This window comes from Seriola dumerili, unplaced genomic scaffold (assembly GCF_002260705.1).
Source record: "Seriola dumerili isolate Sdu_G_001 unplaced genomic scaffold, Sdu_1.0 BDQW01006988.1, whole genome shotgun sequence".
Classification (NCBI taxonomy): Eukaryota; Metazoa; Chordata; class Actinopteri; order Carangiformes; family Carangidae; genus Seriola; species Seriola dumerili.
Genome location: NW_019181243.1, coordinates 894 through 17,351, shown reverse-complemented (window position 1 = coordinate 17,351; position 16,458 = coordinate 894). Strand labels below are relative to the sequence as shown.

At 38.2% G+C, this 16,458-nt stretch overlaps 2 protein-coding genes across 2 annotated transcripts; both read right to left on the bottom strand.

The window, feature by feature from the left end:
* Positions 1-99: 99 nt before the first annotated feature.
* On the bottom strand, positions 100-4,195 carry LOC111239955 (CD48 antigen-like). Its single transcript, XM_022769915.1, has 9 exons — positions 4,126-4,195; positions 3,198-3,497; positions 2,724-2,999; positions 2,191-2,295; positions 2,044-2,059; positions 1,854-1,921; positions 1,625-1,694; positions 1,125-1,164; positions 100-1,001 (listed from the first exon to the last, which is right to left on the bottom strand). Exons 2-8 carry the CDS (start codon positions 3,364-3,366, stop codon positions 1,149-1,151), a joined length of 720 nt encoding a protein of 239 aa, XP_022625636.1. The 5' UTR covers positions 3,367-3,497; positions 4,126-4,195; the 3' UTR covers positions 100-1,001; positions 1,125-1,148.
* Positions 4,196-8,144: 3,949 nt separating this feature from the next.
* On the bottom strand, positions 8,145-13,338 carry LOC111239944 (Fc receptor-like protein 5). The gene is made up of 12 exons (XM_022769890.1): positions 13,329-13,338; positions 12,990-13,265; positions 12,561-12,839; positions 12,154-12,456; positions 11,192-11,458; positions 9,991-10,239; positions 9,608-9,733; positions 9,358-9,373; positions 9,164-9,255; positions 8,910-8,960; positions 8,653-8,715; positions 8,145-8,468 (listed from the first exon to the last, which is right to left on the bottom strand). Exons 1-12 carry the CDS (start codon positions 13,336-13,338, stop codon positions 8,461-8,463), a joined length of 1,740 nt encoding a protein of 579 aa, XP_022625611.1. The 3' UTR covers positions 8,145-8,460.
* Between the last annotated feature and the right edge of the window lie 3,120 nt (positions 13,339-16,458).

Here is a 16,458-nt window from a genome sequence, read left to right as displayed (position 1 = left end):
ATGAACACACTGAATAAATATATAATAAATTCTCCTCTTTGTCACATCATTTTCACTTTCAAACATATTAAAATATTTATTTAAAAAAAGTCCCTCTGGGCATTCAGCGAGACCAACTGACCATTTAGTAAAATACTTGGAACCCTGACATGTAACATCGATTGTTCACATTTATTCTGAAAGAAGAAGTAACACAATGACGGTTAAGTGATGCTGGTCAGTGAGTCATTAGAGAAACAGAACCAAGATCAACACACCCTGGTGCTTCATATCCTTTACAAAACTCTGAAGCAATGACCAGATGAGTTCACAAGTGTAAATTAATTTATATAACAATAATATCCATTAAATAAAAGATATCATACGTACATGCTTTATCTAACATCTAACATTTTTCGCCCAAATGGAGGAAAAACAATTCTGAATTGTAGAAATTCACAAAACCTACAAAACAATGGTCTACAATGATGATGCATTGTTAAACACAGTCAACATTCTCAGGAATTAAATCATGCATTATACGTGAGCTCACAGAAGCAGCTGTAAAGATGCTGTATTGCAGACTGAACTGCCTGGTAACTGAAGGAAAACCACAGCGCACCATCAAGTGGCTAAATATGTAACATACAGGCGTGACAAAAAATTATCAGTATGAAAACAATACTGACAGCTAGCTTCAAAAGGACGTTTTTTTTTTTGTTGAATTTGCATCATAATCTGTTCTCCTTAACAACAGTTAATCACATATGAGAAACAATACAATGTCTGTCCCTGGGCTTTCTCACTGAACTCTGACTCAGATGCCAGCTTTTAGCTCATTCATCCTCATTTAGCAATGTCCATTAATCATTAAGCAAACACTTGTGTCATAAACCTCTAACTATTCCAAGTAATATAAATGCTGCAAAAAAAAACCCTAAACATGAATATTGTCTTTCATGTCTTCTGTGCTTCTCTGTGCTTCTTCTGTGTTTGTTGACGATGCACTTATCTTTATGGACCTGAAACCAAATCAGAGTAGACAATTGAAAAAGACATATAAAGAGATACAGCAAGATACAGTTGATAAAAAAAAAGAGATAATAAAGGGAGAATAAAATGTTATTAAATTGTTTATACTGTACCATTTCCTGTGTCTTCAGAGCCTCTCATTGATGAAGGAATCTGTGATTTTAAACATTTTAAACATTAAAGCAACATTACCCCAACATGTTCTCAATTGTTATCTTCAGTCTCCTCAATTAACAATTAACAACAATTAAATCCAAAGAGGAAAGCTCGAGTATTTTAACACCCGCAGTCGCTGGCAGCCAAAGATGAAACAAGCCAGAGACACTTTTGGTCAGTATGAGTGGGTACGGCTCATCCAGACAGTTCCTCTTACAGAGATTCGTTCCCACAGAAGCAACATTTGGAGCAGCGTTAACACCACAGCTTAAACAGCGTGTGTAAGCATTACAGGTTGGACGAGCACTGTGGACTGTGGACGAATGCCAAAATCTGTCTGGCTGCGCAAGCACATGAAGTAAAAGAGATAAGGATTGCACAAAAAAATGACAAATGGCAATAAAGACCAGCAAAAAAAACAAAACATTTATTTCATCCATGTATTTGGTGTACTCACTTTGTATCTACTACTGCATTACCTGCAGCATCTTCACGGCCTCTCATTGTTTCATAGATTGAACCTTCACCTACAGGTCAGTGATAATTAAGGAAAAGTCACATTAGTGGATTTGAGAGGTCTGAAATGTTTGTGACAATGTTTGTTTTTTCAAAAAACTGGCTCACAAGAAATTGTGTTCAAGGTTTCAAAATAGCAGCGAAGCAACAGGGTTGGATAGAGGACTGACCATAGAGAAGAGAGGAGTACACAGGCTGTTGATTTTCATCCTGGCTGGCTGGAGGAGTCTGCGTGAGCCTGAAACACAGAGTAAATCATGTAAAAATATGTATATAAGCAGTAATTAACTATAACAAGAGTATCTACTAAATTGTATTTCTGCTGTTAAGTTGGAAATGAAAGAAGAGTGTCACACTGACCTGTTACAACATACATCTGTAAAAAAAAAAGACAAATGTTGTCAAGTGTTTTTTTTTTTTTCTCTGATGCGAATTAAACCACAGATCAATTTAATGACTCCACAATCATGTTGTTACCAGGTGAATATCAGCAAGAGGACGACTCACCCTTTGACTTTGTGTAGTAAAGCAGCGAGAGCACAAGTACAACAATCACCGAAATCCCAATAATCAGCCAAACAAAGAACGGGACAAGAGATGACGGGCTGGGAACTGCAATGATTAATTATAATCATACAATCAAGTTTATCAATAAATGTCTAAACACTTTCGTTAAGGAGAATGTCCATTCCTTGTGAGGTACTTGGTTTTCTTTTAAATTTGTACAGATGTCCTTATTTTATGATGGCTAGTAAAAGTAAATTCACAGAAGACACTTTATGAGGTTTATTTTCAAGCATCTTCAATTTCATTTCATACGCTCTAAAAAATTAAATTCCACGTTTAATTCCATGATGTCAGACTTTCATGATTATAAAAATGCATTCATCGTATGTACAAGAGTTATTTTATTTAGCAATCTAATACACACAGAGAACATGACACTAATAACTAAATACACGTGACATCCAGACTGCCCTGCCCCAAGAGATACGCATACACATAGAGCAATGAATATTTTCTTTTCTCTGCAACATTACCTGGTTTTTGTTGGTCGGACGTGTCGTTGCTACACGTCACTGTTGTGGAAGCAGATCGCTCACTGACTACATTCCAAATCGTGCAGGTGAATGTGGTCTCTCCGTCCTGCGGCCTGATGGTGTAATGCTGTGTACTGGAGCCACGGTGGGTCCGGGCCCTCATGGTCCAGTTGTAGTTGACCTTGCCGTCAGAAATGCACCGCAGGAAAACTGTGCAGGATCCATTGAAGGCATGTGAGGTGGTGTTGGCAGTCAGGACAGGTGTAGTTATGGGCTCTAAGGAGGCAATAGGAAGAGAGAGAGTGTGACAGGTGATTTGGCTTCATACTGTACCTTTAAATATGTATATATGATACTCGTGGAGTAACAAAGCTACAAAACCTTTGGGAAATGTCTTGTATTCCTTGAAGTCATGCTTGATGGTCTAAGACCTTAATAAGGACAGTGTCACAACATTTACTGGAGGATTCTTACCATGAACGTACAGAGTGATCATGACTGTGTCTCTTTGCCTGCCCTTCGCCTCTGAGAGAAAACTGTAATTACCAGAATCTTGAGCAGTCAGTCTTCTCACTGTTAAACTAAAGGTTATTTTGTTTAGATATATTCTACCTGTGGACTGAGTATTTAAGCTTTGTTCCATGTCTACAACTGTTTTATCTCCATATTTCCAAGTTGCTGTTGTGACCCCTTCAGTTGGTAAGCATGATGGAAGCTCCACAGTGTCTCCAACTTGTTTATGGATGACGCGTGGACAGTTGGAAACCTCCACATCTGAAACACATAATGATACAATAGAGTGAGTATGAACTTATCACCATTATTGTTTCCTGGTTTTATGGCTGATGGTGACCACTGTTTACAGAGAGAAAAGAGAAAAGCTTCAAAATTAGTCTCTCATGATCTATATCCTTTAACGTTATATAGTTATTATTGAGCTATTTTGATGAATCTTATTGTTTCCTTGTGGCCTGGTAGCAAACGTTCCCCTCAGCAGCACAAAGACATTACTGTTGGGAATGGTCACAGGTGAAGGAGCATTCAAACACTCAAAGACATATAGGACAGTGTTGCCTTCTCTTCAATCGTATCATAACTGTTGGGTCACTCATCAGTGCTATTTACAGAAACTACAGTCAGGCGTAGCAAGGCAGGCTAAGCACAGAGGCGATGCTTTACATAAGGCATAAGAACACCAATTTGAAAATACAATAAAAATGGAATTTTTATGTAACTGTGTAAACACAAAATCCTGATGACATGCAAACATCCTGGAAATATTGCGAGCTTGACCCAACTTACTTCAGCTGTGTGATTCTAAGCTCATATAAGAGTCAAGTCATCAGCCAAAAAAAACAACAACACTGCACAGTCTTCCTGAGCAGAGGTAGACGGTACATACCTTGGAGGGAGACCCAAAGCAACAGCAAAGCACTGTATGTAAGGAAGCAGCTTGAGCGCTGTAGGCAACCAGCAGCCATCTTTGTGGAGACAAATGTTTATTTCCTCTTCTGGTTTATCAAACTCAGCTGTGACACGTGAGAAAAAAAACACACATTCATGGGGTGGGACAAAGAACATGAATGCTGAAGAGATTGCTTTTGGAAAACTACAGCCAACTGCTTTGCAATAACACATCACGTAATTGATACTATCAGTGTCTTACAACAGAATCTACAATGATATTTCATGGTTAAACAATTCAAACATCATGCATTATATAATTACATCAATTGACCACAGCACAGTGTCGGTGTAGTAAGAGTAGTCAAAGCTGGGTTAAGCTGTTTATTTATTCTAACTGCATATCACACAGTGAAAGACTGAGCTTTTAATTTTCCTTCCACGATAAAGTACAAAGCTTGTAACAATCATTTGCCTGAAATGCATTTCAAAAAACAAAGCCTTTACCTGAGAGCCGTAGGCCGCACACAGGATGGGGTTGGCTGATGAGACGCAGGTGACACAGAAAACTGGAGGGTAAAACAACAAACAACAACACAGGTAAGTTATTTCAAAATTGAAACAGGAAATGACCAAGAGTCCAGCTTCATTTACACCTTCATTTACATACAAGAATTTTAGTTCTTTTAAAAACGGTTCATCACATATAAATACAGATATGTGTTGTTGTCCATCTCTCGGTTTTTCACCAAATGTATCTGACAAGGGAAGCTGCACTCGAGATGTTCAGCAGAAAATCCACCATGTGTCATCAGCTTGTTGGACTGGACTTTTCGATTCGATGGAAGAGGATAAACATTTTAACTATTGGTTTGATTAAGTTAAACCTGCAGCAGAGGGAATGCTGCTAGAGGGTTAGAATATCCTTGAAAAACTATAGGTCCATAGGTCTCATAGATTTCAGGATTAAACAAGCATTCAGGAAGGGTGACCTCCAAGAAGAGAGGGCCCCAGTGAGGGGCGGTACAATAAATGAGCTTTCAGGCAAAAAAAAAAACATTGTCTGAATGTTGTTCCCTGGTTTTTGGACGATGTGATCTGATGAGCCATTCAACAAAGCATGTAAAGGAGGTGGAGGTGTTAAAGGAAGCTGTGAAGCTGAGTCTATTTCTGGCATTGATAAGCAGTGGCTTGGCTTACTTCTTCTCAGACTCTAGTTGTGAAGCAATATGTACAACACAACGGCGTCATGCATTTTATTTCTGTGGTTACTATAGCAGCAGGCTACACGTGACACTGCAAATGTCTTTCACGCATTCAACATGTTTTCGAGCGACGGGCCACAACAAACACTGGACGGTGAAAAACAACATGTAAAACAACATGGATTCTTTAAATCATAAAACAATACATGAAGTGTGGAGGAGATCAGTTACAGCCCTGATGAATGAATGACTGAGGCCCAGTACCTCTTGTATGTAAAATAAAGTTATAAAACAATTAGTAAAAACTTCATCAGGGCAGGAATATAATAGTTGTTGGACACTTTAATTTGTTTACAAACACAATAGAGGAGTTGAGGGTCCTTTCTTAATGCTGCTCATATTTATTTATTAATATTTATAAACATCTGGAATTGGATAAAACATGTGACTTCTTCATGCAGTATTAGTAGACTTGACATTGAACATCACTCAGTTGCAAGTTGCAATTTCAAATTTGGATGTTTTTTGAGTCAGTGACGGCAGATGTGCTGCTTTGTTCTCTTCTTCCTATTTGATTCTTTTGTCATTTCCCAGCATGAGAAAAGACGCCTCATTAAATTTGCTGTTGATTCTTTGTTCCTCAGAAAATTGTGTGATAGCTTATTACATATTAGTGAGGTACATTTATCCCTTTAACAACGGCCTGTGATGAAGCTGCTTATCAATTTTCTCACTTTTCAGAATTTTTTTAAATAATTCACTGAATATTTTTCATACTATTTTATTTTTTATTACCGATTTCACTGCTGTTGTTGTTATGGCTTTTGCCATTTTGTATATTTATTGTTTAAAAAATCAACTGAACTGGACATTAATGATTATCATTTCCATCTGAATTTGTGCTTAAAAGTATCAAATTTTGTCTCTTGATTTTATACTTTTAGTTGTTTTCTCACTGTGTATTTCTGTCAACAGTTCCCAGTAGGGTCACTGTGACCCTGCAGCCCAGCTGGTCTGTGATATACAGTGGAGAGAAGATCACTGTCAGATGTGAGATCGATGGAGGTGGAGACACTGGGTGGACGTATGAATGGAGAACACCCAGCTCAAACAATCCTCCATCACACAGTGAATACACTATCAGCAGAGTTACTGTGTCTCACAGTGGAGACTACAGCTGTAGAGGTAGAAGTGACTATTACTTAACAGAGTGGAGTGACGTCTTGACATTGACAGTATCACGTGAGTTGGACCGTCTTTCATTCATTCTGAAAATGTCATGTTTCTAAATGTTTTCATTGATCTAAATAGGACAGTTGTGAATATTTCTCTGTCCATCAATGACCCAGTCCTCTCCAGGTAGATCAGGAATAAACTTTTCAGTGTAGAAATGCAGTTTTCTGTAACATTAGAAATATCGATGTTCAAAGAGAAAAGTGCATAACTTTAAAAGTATAGAGAAGACAAATGAATTGAAGAATAACTTTTTGTGTACCTCTACATGTCTTTCAGTAAGTGAATTATAAACCTGAAGGAATCTGTTAAGCAGGTTTGTAGTAACACAGTCAGTTACTAATTTTGTATTTGGTGGTAAAAGCTAAATGACCGAGTGAATGTTCAGTTTAATAAATTCTGTTAAAACGTATTAATATTTCAAGTCCTTCACTTTTAAAGTATATAATGTAATGTAATAAAATGAAATAAATTTCTTGAAGCAAATCACATTTAGTTATTTACTTATTTTCTATCTTGCTCTAAACTCAACAGGAAGTAAAGCCACAGCCACTCTGACAGCAGACAGGACAGTTCTACCAGCAGGGGGCAGAGTGGCACTGACCTGCTCTGTGGATCAGTCTCACAGCTGGAAATACGACTGGTTCAGACGAACCTCTGTCTCTTCTAAAGCTGAGACTGTAGGAGACACAGACCAACCACACACAGTCATAACACAAGGAGGCGTCTACACGTGCAGAGGAAGGAGAGGACAACCAGAGTTCTCAACACAAGAAAGCAGTAAAGTCACCATTAAGGAAACTGGTGAGTTTAGTCATTTGTTCTGGAATAAAACAACATTTAAGCTCTAAATCTCTTCCTCTGTTTATCAGCAGTGTAAGAAAGAGATGTTTTGATACCAACAGCAAATAGAAGCAAAACAATGATTATATGTCAGTAGCTCCTAAAGCTCTGATGAAGGAGAAAACACAACGTTCATCCCTCTTCATGTTGTGCACAGAGTCAAGACAAGACTGGAAGGTGCTTCTTGTCTCAGTCATTTCTATCATCTAGAAGAGTTTGTCTGCTTGTTCCAGTATTTGTAAACTTGTTGTCATCCTTCAGTCCACCACATGTTTTACACAGTAAAATAATCATATGAAGTTGCTCAGTTTGTTCATCTTCATCTCCACCTTGTCCAAATAAATCCTCATTAATCCCTGACATGTACAGTAAGTACATTTATGCTGTAAAACACTGGCTTTCTCAACATGATCTTGCAGTGACTGGATGTCTCTGCACGCTGCTCTTTTTACACCGACATGACGATGAGCAGGACACAGGGACGTACAGTAGCTTTTCATCAGGTGAGGACACATGAGACTCTTGAGTAAATTATTTTTCATATTGACAAGAATTATCCGCCACTTTATAAATTATCTGTAAGATTATGAGCAAGTGTTTTTACATAACTCTTAATGAACTGAAAACTGATGTTAAAGTCAGCACCATACGATGAACATACTCAACAAGAAAATACAACCAATATAATATAAGCTGTATGTATAAAATGTTTAATAATGAGATTACCATAAACACAAGCTATGCTGCAAAACACTGAACTGGGAAACAGTAACAAGCGACAAACAACTATCATTAATGTCATGATGAGGCGGAGTGACTGACATATATAAAGACACCATGAAAATATTCAAAACCAATTCAAGTTAAAGGATATATAGTTGTTTTTAAAAAATAGGGTATTCATTGATATACATAAGCAAAAGGCACTGTAAGATTAATATCCTGGTTTTTCTTCATATAATCTGCTGCTCAGCTGCACAAAGTCCTTCACTGCCAGAACATGAGTGTGTTTTCTTTCATGTTGTCGTTGATATGTTGATCGTGTTCATCTTTTATGGACCTGGAACAAAATCACAATAAACAGCTGGAAAAAATAGAAACATCACATCTGACATTATATAATATATCATTTAAAACACACGTGATGCATTTAGAAAAATATGACACTTTCTATGTGGAAACTGGAAAATAATTTCAAATTATACAATCAAAGATGAAAACTGGACTCTGAATAACGTTTGTACCTGTGGCTGAATCTGGATTCACATTAATATAGTCAGAGCTCTCCTCTGCACCATCACATCCACCTGTTGAGATGATCATATGACAGAACGTCATTTTTCTCTCAATTTCAATAGGAGATGTGACATCACTGACATTAGTGTCCGGTTGACCTGAAAACATTATGTTTTTACTGACTTTAATATTAATCGCTCACTTCCTGTTTAATGATATACTGTAGCTTCCAACAGCTGGACATTAGTAAAAGTTTATACTGAACCTTTTCCAGTGTTTTCAGAGCCTCTGATTGATTCATAGACACAGGCGTCACCTACAGGACAGTGAGAACCAAAACAAAGCCACACCAGTCACCTCATGTCTGTGATGGTTTGGTTTAATTCCAGCAGCAGAGGGAACGACTACAGTCCTGGAGAACTGGATGCAAATGGATCAAAAATATTTCCTGGTCTCTCTTGATTAGAAAGTGAGTTAGAAATAGTTGTGAAAGCGTAAGAAGCAACATGAAAAACTGACCGTGGAGAAGAGAGGAATATATTTGCTGTTGATCATGGTTGACTGTTTGTCCCGTAGCAGAGCCCTGATTCTCTCTTTGAGTCTGAGTGAGTCTGAAACATGGAGGTTAATAAACATATATCAGCAGTAATTAGCAGGAAAATCTAATAGCAAAAACTTATTGGAGATGAGAGAGGAGAGCGTGTTGTACGAACCTGTTACAACATGGATCTGTAAGAAGCAGAGTAGGATTTGTATTAAAAACTGAACTGATTAGTGATTTTTTAATAATCAGTGTCTCACCTGTTGACTTTCTGCAGCCACACAGCAGCAGGTTACATGCTGTTACATGGGTTTGTATTGCAAATTGTTCTATTGTTGCAACAGTACATGTAATTACATCAGATCACGATTGTCTCTTGACTAATTAGATTGTAATCAAATATCAGAAGGAAAAGATCTCACCTGTTGAATTTCTGTAGTGAAACAACAGCAGCAGGAGAACGATCAATACTATTCCACAAACTGGCCCAACGATCAGCGACACAGGAAATGAAGAGCTTTCAGGTCTTGGCACAGCTATTGTAACTGCTGAATATTAATTGAGTTAATAAAAGTATCAGGAAATGTATTAATGGTGGACGTTACTTTACAGAAATGATAAAATCCTAAAAAAAATAAAACAGGTGACTTCAAGTCTTCAGGATAAAACTCTAAATCAATATGAAAACCTGCATCTACATCTGCAGCACATACACATGAATATACTATATGTTGACAGTGTTCCTTTGTCAGAGCAACACACTTCACAAAATAGAAAAAGAATCAAATATTTTAATCCTACTCACCTTTAACTGACATCCAACTCTGTGCTGACACTCGTCCTGAGGACTGACACTTGTAGAAACCTTCATCTGACTGTGACACTGCAGAGATATTCAGCTCCACTCTGGAACCATTTTGGATGAGTTTGTCATTCTGATAGAAAAACACACTGGAAAGATGTTCTGTCTTCAGTTTACAGCCAAGAGTGACAGACTCTCCCTCAGTCACAGGACGGACGGGGCTCAGCAGGATAATACCATGAGTATAATAATCTGTAACAGTCAGAATATGAAGTTTCAGTCAGAGATCAGCTGGTGCCGAGCTTTAGAACCAGCTGACAGACATGATGAGAATGGATTAATTATATGCTTTTATTCTTATTCACTGCTGATTTATTTTACAGGATGATCATAAGACCTGACATTTGATCTTGTTTACTTACAACCTGCTGTGTGTGTTTTACAGAACCTGTTGCCAAATAAACAACAGCTTTTTACATTGTCCTGTAAATTCTACTGTAGTTGTTTCCTTCAGATCAGCTGTCAACATACAAGACCGACACTAAACCAAAGCCTCATCATGATGAGAGGCAACATGTGACAGGATGAGAGGAAAGATGTGACTATGATGATGTTGATGTGATGTTTAGTTGCAGCCACAGATGAGAAGCCAAGTTGTGGTTCATTAGCTCAAGAGAGAATGGAGACGTAATTAATATGTGCTCATCAATATTATTTAAATTAACACCATTTATTATTTTTTATATGATAGTCTGAAGGAAAAAACTAAACTAAACTATCGAATGTTTTCAGTGGCTTGTTACAGGAAAGAAATTTCACTTAGTACTTTGCAAGGAGGAAGATATTTACTGTGGCCAGAATTTGGACGTGATTTGTTTTGTGAAGAGATGAAGTGAGTGAAGTGAGACCTGCCACCAACATCATGGTGCTGCTAAATAATGAAGAAGACTGACTGAACATTGACATTTCATTTTCATTCAGTAACAACATATTTATGTGAAGTGTACAGGACATGGAGGAAATGAGTGTCTTTGTTTGGTAACATATAATTAATGATTAAAACCATGTAACGGACCGAACTCTCCAAGGAACTATATATGTAACAACTCAATTCTAAGACGTGATCAATTAACTCACATGAGACTTTGACAATAATTCAAATTCCAGAAAAAGTGAAATAGAGAGAAAATGCAGTGAAGCGTACTCTGTACAGTGATGTTGACTGTGTTGCTGAACTCTCCTGATCCAGACTCACACCAGTACACTGCATTACTGGGCCCATAACTGTAAATGTTACATGTGGATCCGGTCATTCTCCCCCAGTCAGAGCAGTGTGACAGGTAGTTACTCTCATCAAACCTCCTCACTCTCCACTCAGTAGAGTTTCCCTCACAGCTCAGTGAGACAGAGTCAGAGTTGAAGTGCTGCGCTCTGTCAGGACTCACTGTGAGAGACGCTGATGGACGAACATCTGAAGAACAAACACAGAAAAGGGTCAAAGCAGCAACAGAGATATGAACATTAAAAACAGCTCAGTGTAAATATTCCTTTGTTCATCTTTTGTTTGGTGAGTGTTAGAAACATCAGCAGCACCAACACTGAAACAAGATGCAGAGTTTGGAACAAACAGCACATGGACAGACAGCAGAGAAATGAATGATGCTGCTGAGCGGTTCCAGGTGTTTCCATGGATGTTTTTCTACACTTGTTACCTGCTGAAGTCTTTTGTTGTTATTCATTTATTAATCTGTCTGTGCACCTGCCTGACCACTGACTCAACTCTCCAGCTGCACTTGTCCTGTCTGCTGGGGGAGTAAAAGCAATGGAGAATAAACATTAAGATGAGCTCAAGTATCCAAAATAAAAGAACACATTGAGGAAAGTGGAGCTGCACTTCAATGAGAGGTGGAAACCTTGTATCTCTGTGTTTGTTTGTGGCTTTGATGCTTTCAGATTAACTGAAGAAGGATAAGGGAAGGACAGAAGGAAACAAGGAGAGAAGGATATTCAACCCAGTTCCACAATCAGTACATTTCTTCCACTGGGGACCATGAATGTAAAAATACATTTCTTTACCAACATGAATATTTGTTTTTAGGAAATGTTGCTCAGACAAAAACATGGATGAATTCAGGTAATGACTGAACATTGAAACAACAAACTCACCTCCAGACCAGACAAACTTTGTTCTACTAGTCTCAGTGTAAATCACTGGGTCTCCTCTTCCAGCCTTACACACATATCCTGCTGTGTGTGTCTGACCATGGACGATGTAGGAATCCTGTTCAGTCCCAATGCTGCTTCCAGGGAGCAGCTCATAGCTGTAGGAGCGCTGTGATCCATCAGGAACAGCCTTGTACCAGTAGAACCTCCATCCTGCAGATGGATGTTCAACCTCACACTTCAGAGTTACTGAGGCTCCAGGACTCAGCCATGATGGAGACCCAGTGAGGACAGGCCGGGGTTTATCTGTTGGAAAGTTATTTTCTCAGAATGAAATCATGTTATGACATTATCCCTAAACACATGAGGTGTTTAGATTTTCAGTTTACATGAAATATGATCAGACTTACTGTCATACACTGTCAATTTGACTGAATCACTCCACTCTGTTGTATTATGTTGTGCACTTTTCATCCTGCCCCTACACCTGTAGTCTCCACTGTGGGATGATGAAGCAGAACTAATCCTGTATTCATGTTGATTTGAAGGTTTGAGTGAGATGTTAGTTTCCCATTCATACGTCCACTCAGTGTCTCCTCCTCCCTGGATCTCACAGCTGACAGTGATCGTCTCTCCTCTGTATATCTCAGTCCAGTTTGGTTGCAGAGTCACAACAGCCGTGTTTGAGACTGTTCATGTTCAAGGATTTACAATAAGAACATAAAAATATAAAAAGTTTCAATTAACATTAGATTTTTTTTTTATCTCAATCTTAATGATGCATCATGAATACACAATAGACTTCTTCTTCTACATTGTGCGTTTATTTCCAAACTCACCAATGGTGTCAATCCTAACAGCCTGACTGAAGTGTGTGTAGTAAACTGGGTCTCCTCTTCCTCCTCTGCACCAGTAGAGTCCTTCCTGTGAGACACTGGTTGTTCCAGTTGTCTGGGAAACAGCATCATGTCTGTTCAGAGGTTCAGAGAGTTTATTCTCTCTGTACCAGTAGTATTTCCAACCAGGTGATGGGTTCACAGAGCAGGTCAGAGTCACTCTGCCCCCTGCTGGTAGGACTCTGCTGCCTGCTGTCAGTGAGGCCTGGGGTTTATTGGCTGTTTAGTTCACAGTGAAAAACAAAACAAGTCAATGGTTAAAATAGGATTTTGTCCTGTTACCTTGTTTCATAAACTCTGAGCAGACTTATAACACTGACAGTTATTACAGGTGGATTCACTGAAACTGATTTCACCCAACTCACATGCAACCTGACAACCTGACACCTCTAGGGATTAATGATGGAAATAAATAAATGAATAAATCAACATCTCAGCCAAAACAACTGAATCAACTGCATCATAACTCACTTCTGCTACAAAGAAAACTACATGTGTACAGCCACAAAAAACACTTTCATTTTTGAGGGGATGTCAGTGGAAACTGTGGACTCATTAAACAACCACAGGTCATTTTATTCTTCATGTATCAGAACTGTATAGTGCTTAAGAAGTTACTCTGATGTCACAGTAAAAAGCTCATTTTCATTCCTTTGTTACTAAAGTAAAAAACATTTTTCACTGAGTGGCTGAACAGAGCTACAATGATGTCTGAAATGTTTTTGTTGTTTTATTTAGATGAAAGAGATTCTAAAAATAGGAAACAAAATATTTGTATAAATGAAAGACGTTCAACTCACGTGATACTGTCAATGTCATGACCCGACTCCACTCTGTTAAGTAATAGTCACTTATACCTCTACACCAGTAGCCTCCACTGTGAGACTCAGTAACTCTGCTGATAGTGTATTCACTGTGTGATGGAGGATTGTTTGAGCTGGTTGTTCTCCATTCATACGTCCACCCAGTGTCTCCACCTCCCTGGATCTCACATCTGACAGTGATCTTCTCTCCTCTGTATATCACAGACCAGCTGGGCTGCAGGGGCACAGTGACCCTACTGGGAACTGTTGACAGAAATACACAGTGAGGATTCAAATGTCATAATTATTGCTGCTGTTTCTAATAAGAATCATCTGTATTAAGGTTAAATAAACAATACAAACAACTCAACAGTGATGAACAACAGCATCACTTTAAGTTACAAACACATGAAAACATCAAACAGTGTCTCCAAAGAAAACGACTTAAAGCAAGAAAATAATGAGGAAGAGAAGTAACAACTGTGCATCAGGAGCAGCTCTTTCCCACAGGGACTTTGTGCTCATGTTTTTAATGTGACTGTCAGACACAGTCTGAGAGGAGCAGCTGAAACTCAGCGTACAGAGGAGGACAGCAGTTCTCCAACAGACTGGAAGACTTTCCACAGACACTGACACAGAGCAGACACAACAGGCTGTTTGTCTCCAGTTATTTAGAACAACAGTCTGATATTCTCTCTAACTGAGTCTTGAATCTCAGGTTACTGTTCCAGCAGATCAGTGACGATATGGGAAGAGATTCAGTTAAAGATCAATAAAAGTGAATCGTGTTGACTTTGTATTTAGAACATAAAAGAGTAGAATAAGTATATTTGCATTTTTTACCTTTTGGTTATGTCTCAAATAAGGAGCAGGTGGAGGTGTTAGGGAACAACAGATGATAAATAAATAAATCTTCTCAGGCCTAAACTGTTTGTGAAACTGAACATCAACCCAAAGATCTCAACGTCATGTAAACAACTTCTGTTTCTTAGAAGCTTTTAAATCAAGTAGGTTTCATAGGAGGATGTTTCAGTATTTACTTTGTTTTTATTTATATTCTATTTTGTTCATGAGTTAACCCCCCATCTGCTCCTGATGATGGTTTTAATGTAAAATAAAAATCTTGCCTCTGTCCTTCACAACACGTTTACAGAACAAAACTACAGTCTGACATGTAGAAATAAAACAATGCAGAGAAAGAAGCAAATACACTCACCTGAAAACAGCCACTCTCACTGTTTGAGATCTATTTAATAAAAATCTAAAATCTCCACAATTTCAAATCTAAACTGACACTAAAAAGCTTCTTGTGTAAAACGTGGTGGACTGAAGGATGACAACAAGTTTACAAATACTGGAACAAGCAGACAAACTCTTCTAGATGATAGAAATGACTGAGACAAGAAGCACCTTCCAGTCTTGTCTTGACTCTGTGCACAACATGAAGAGGGATGAACGTTGTGTTTTCTCCTTCATCAGAGCTTTAGGAGCTACTGACATATAATCATTGTTTTGCTTCTATTTGCTGTTGGTATCAAAACATCTCTTTCTTACACTGCTGATAAACAGAGGAAGAGATTTAGAGCTTAAATGTTGTTTTATTCCAGAACAAATGACTAAACTCACCAGTTTCCTTAATGGTGACTTTACTGCTTTCTGGTGTTGAGAACTCTGGTTGTCCTCTCCTTCCTCTGCACGTGTAGACGCCTCCTTGTGTTATGACTGTGTGTGGTTGGTCTGTGTCTCGTACAGTCTCAGCTTTAGAAGAGACAGAGGTTCGTCTGAACCAGTCGTATTTCCAGCTGTGAGACTGATCCACAGAGCAGGTCAGTGCCACTCTGCCCCCTGCTGGTAGAACTGTCCTGTCTGCTGTCAGAGTGGCTGTGGCTTTACTTCCTGTTGAGTTTAGAGCAAGATAGAAAATAAGTAAATAATTAAATGTGATTTGCTTCAAGAAATTTATTTTGTTTTATTACATTACATTACATACTTTAAAAGTGAAGGACTTGAAATATTGTAAATAACATTTATCAGAGAATTTATTCAAACAATTAAACTGAACATCCACTTTGTAATTTAGCTTTTACCACAATTTAAAAAATTATTAACGGTGTGAATCCAAAACTGCATAACAGATTCCCTCTAATTTATATTTATAATTCCCTTACTGAAAGACAAATGTTTTGGTTCACAGTTCTTCTTAAACTCTTTTATCTTCTCTGCACTTTTCTCCTTGAACATCAATATTTCTGAAGTTACAGAAAACTGCATCGTGTCTCTTTTTTCATAATTCTGTTGTTACACTGAAGAAATTCAGTTTATTACTGATCTACCTGGAGAGGACTGGGTCACTGATGGACAGATGAATGTTCACAGCTGTCCTATTCATATCAATGAAAACATTAAGAAAGACGGTCCAACTCACGTGATACTGTCAATCTCATGACCCAACTCCACTCTGTTAAGGAATAGTCTCTTCTACCTCTACAGCTGTAGTCTCCACTGTGAGACAGAGCAGCTCTGCTGATAGTGTATTCACTGTGTGATGGAGGATTGTTGTTTGAGCCTGGTTTGTTCCTCTCCATTCATACGTCCAACCCAGTGCCTCC

Coding starts and splice junctions, on each gene's coding strand:
- LOC111239955 (XM_022769915.1), bottom strand. CDS start 3,366: ATGGAACAAAGCTTAAATACTCAGTCCACAGGTAGAATATATCTAAAC. Junction 2,296..2,723: donor GTCCGACCAACAAAAACCAG/GTAATGTTGCAG, acceptor TAATCATTGCAG/TTCCCAGCCCGTCATCTCTT. Junction 1,695..1,853: donor GTACTCCTCTCTTCTCTATG/GTCAGTCCTCTA, acceptor ACTGACCTGTAG/GTGAAGGTTCAATCTATGAA.
- LOC111239944 (XM_022769890.1), bottom strand. Junction 12,840..12,989: donor TGTTAGGATTGACACCATTG/GTGAGTTTGGAA, acceptor GAACATGAACAG/TCTCAAACACGGCTGTTGTG. Junction 8,961..9,163: donor ATATTCCTCTCTTCTCCACG/GTCAGTTTTTCA, acceptor ACTGTCCTGTAG/GTGACGCCTGTGTCTATGAA.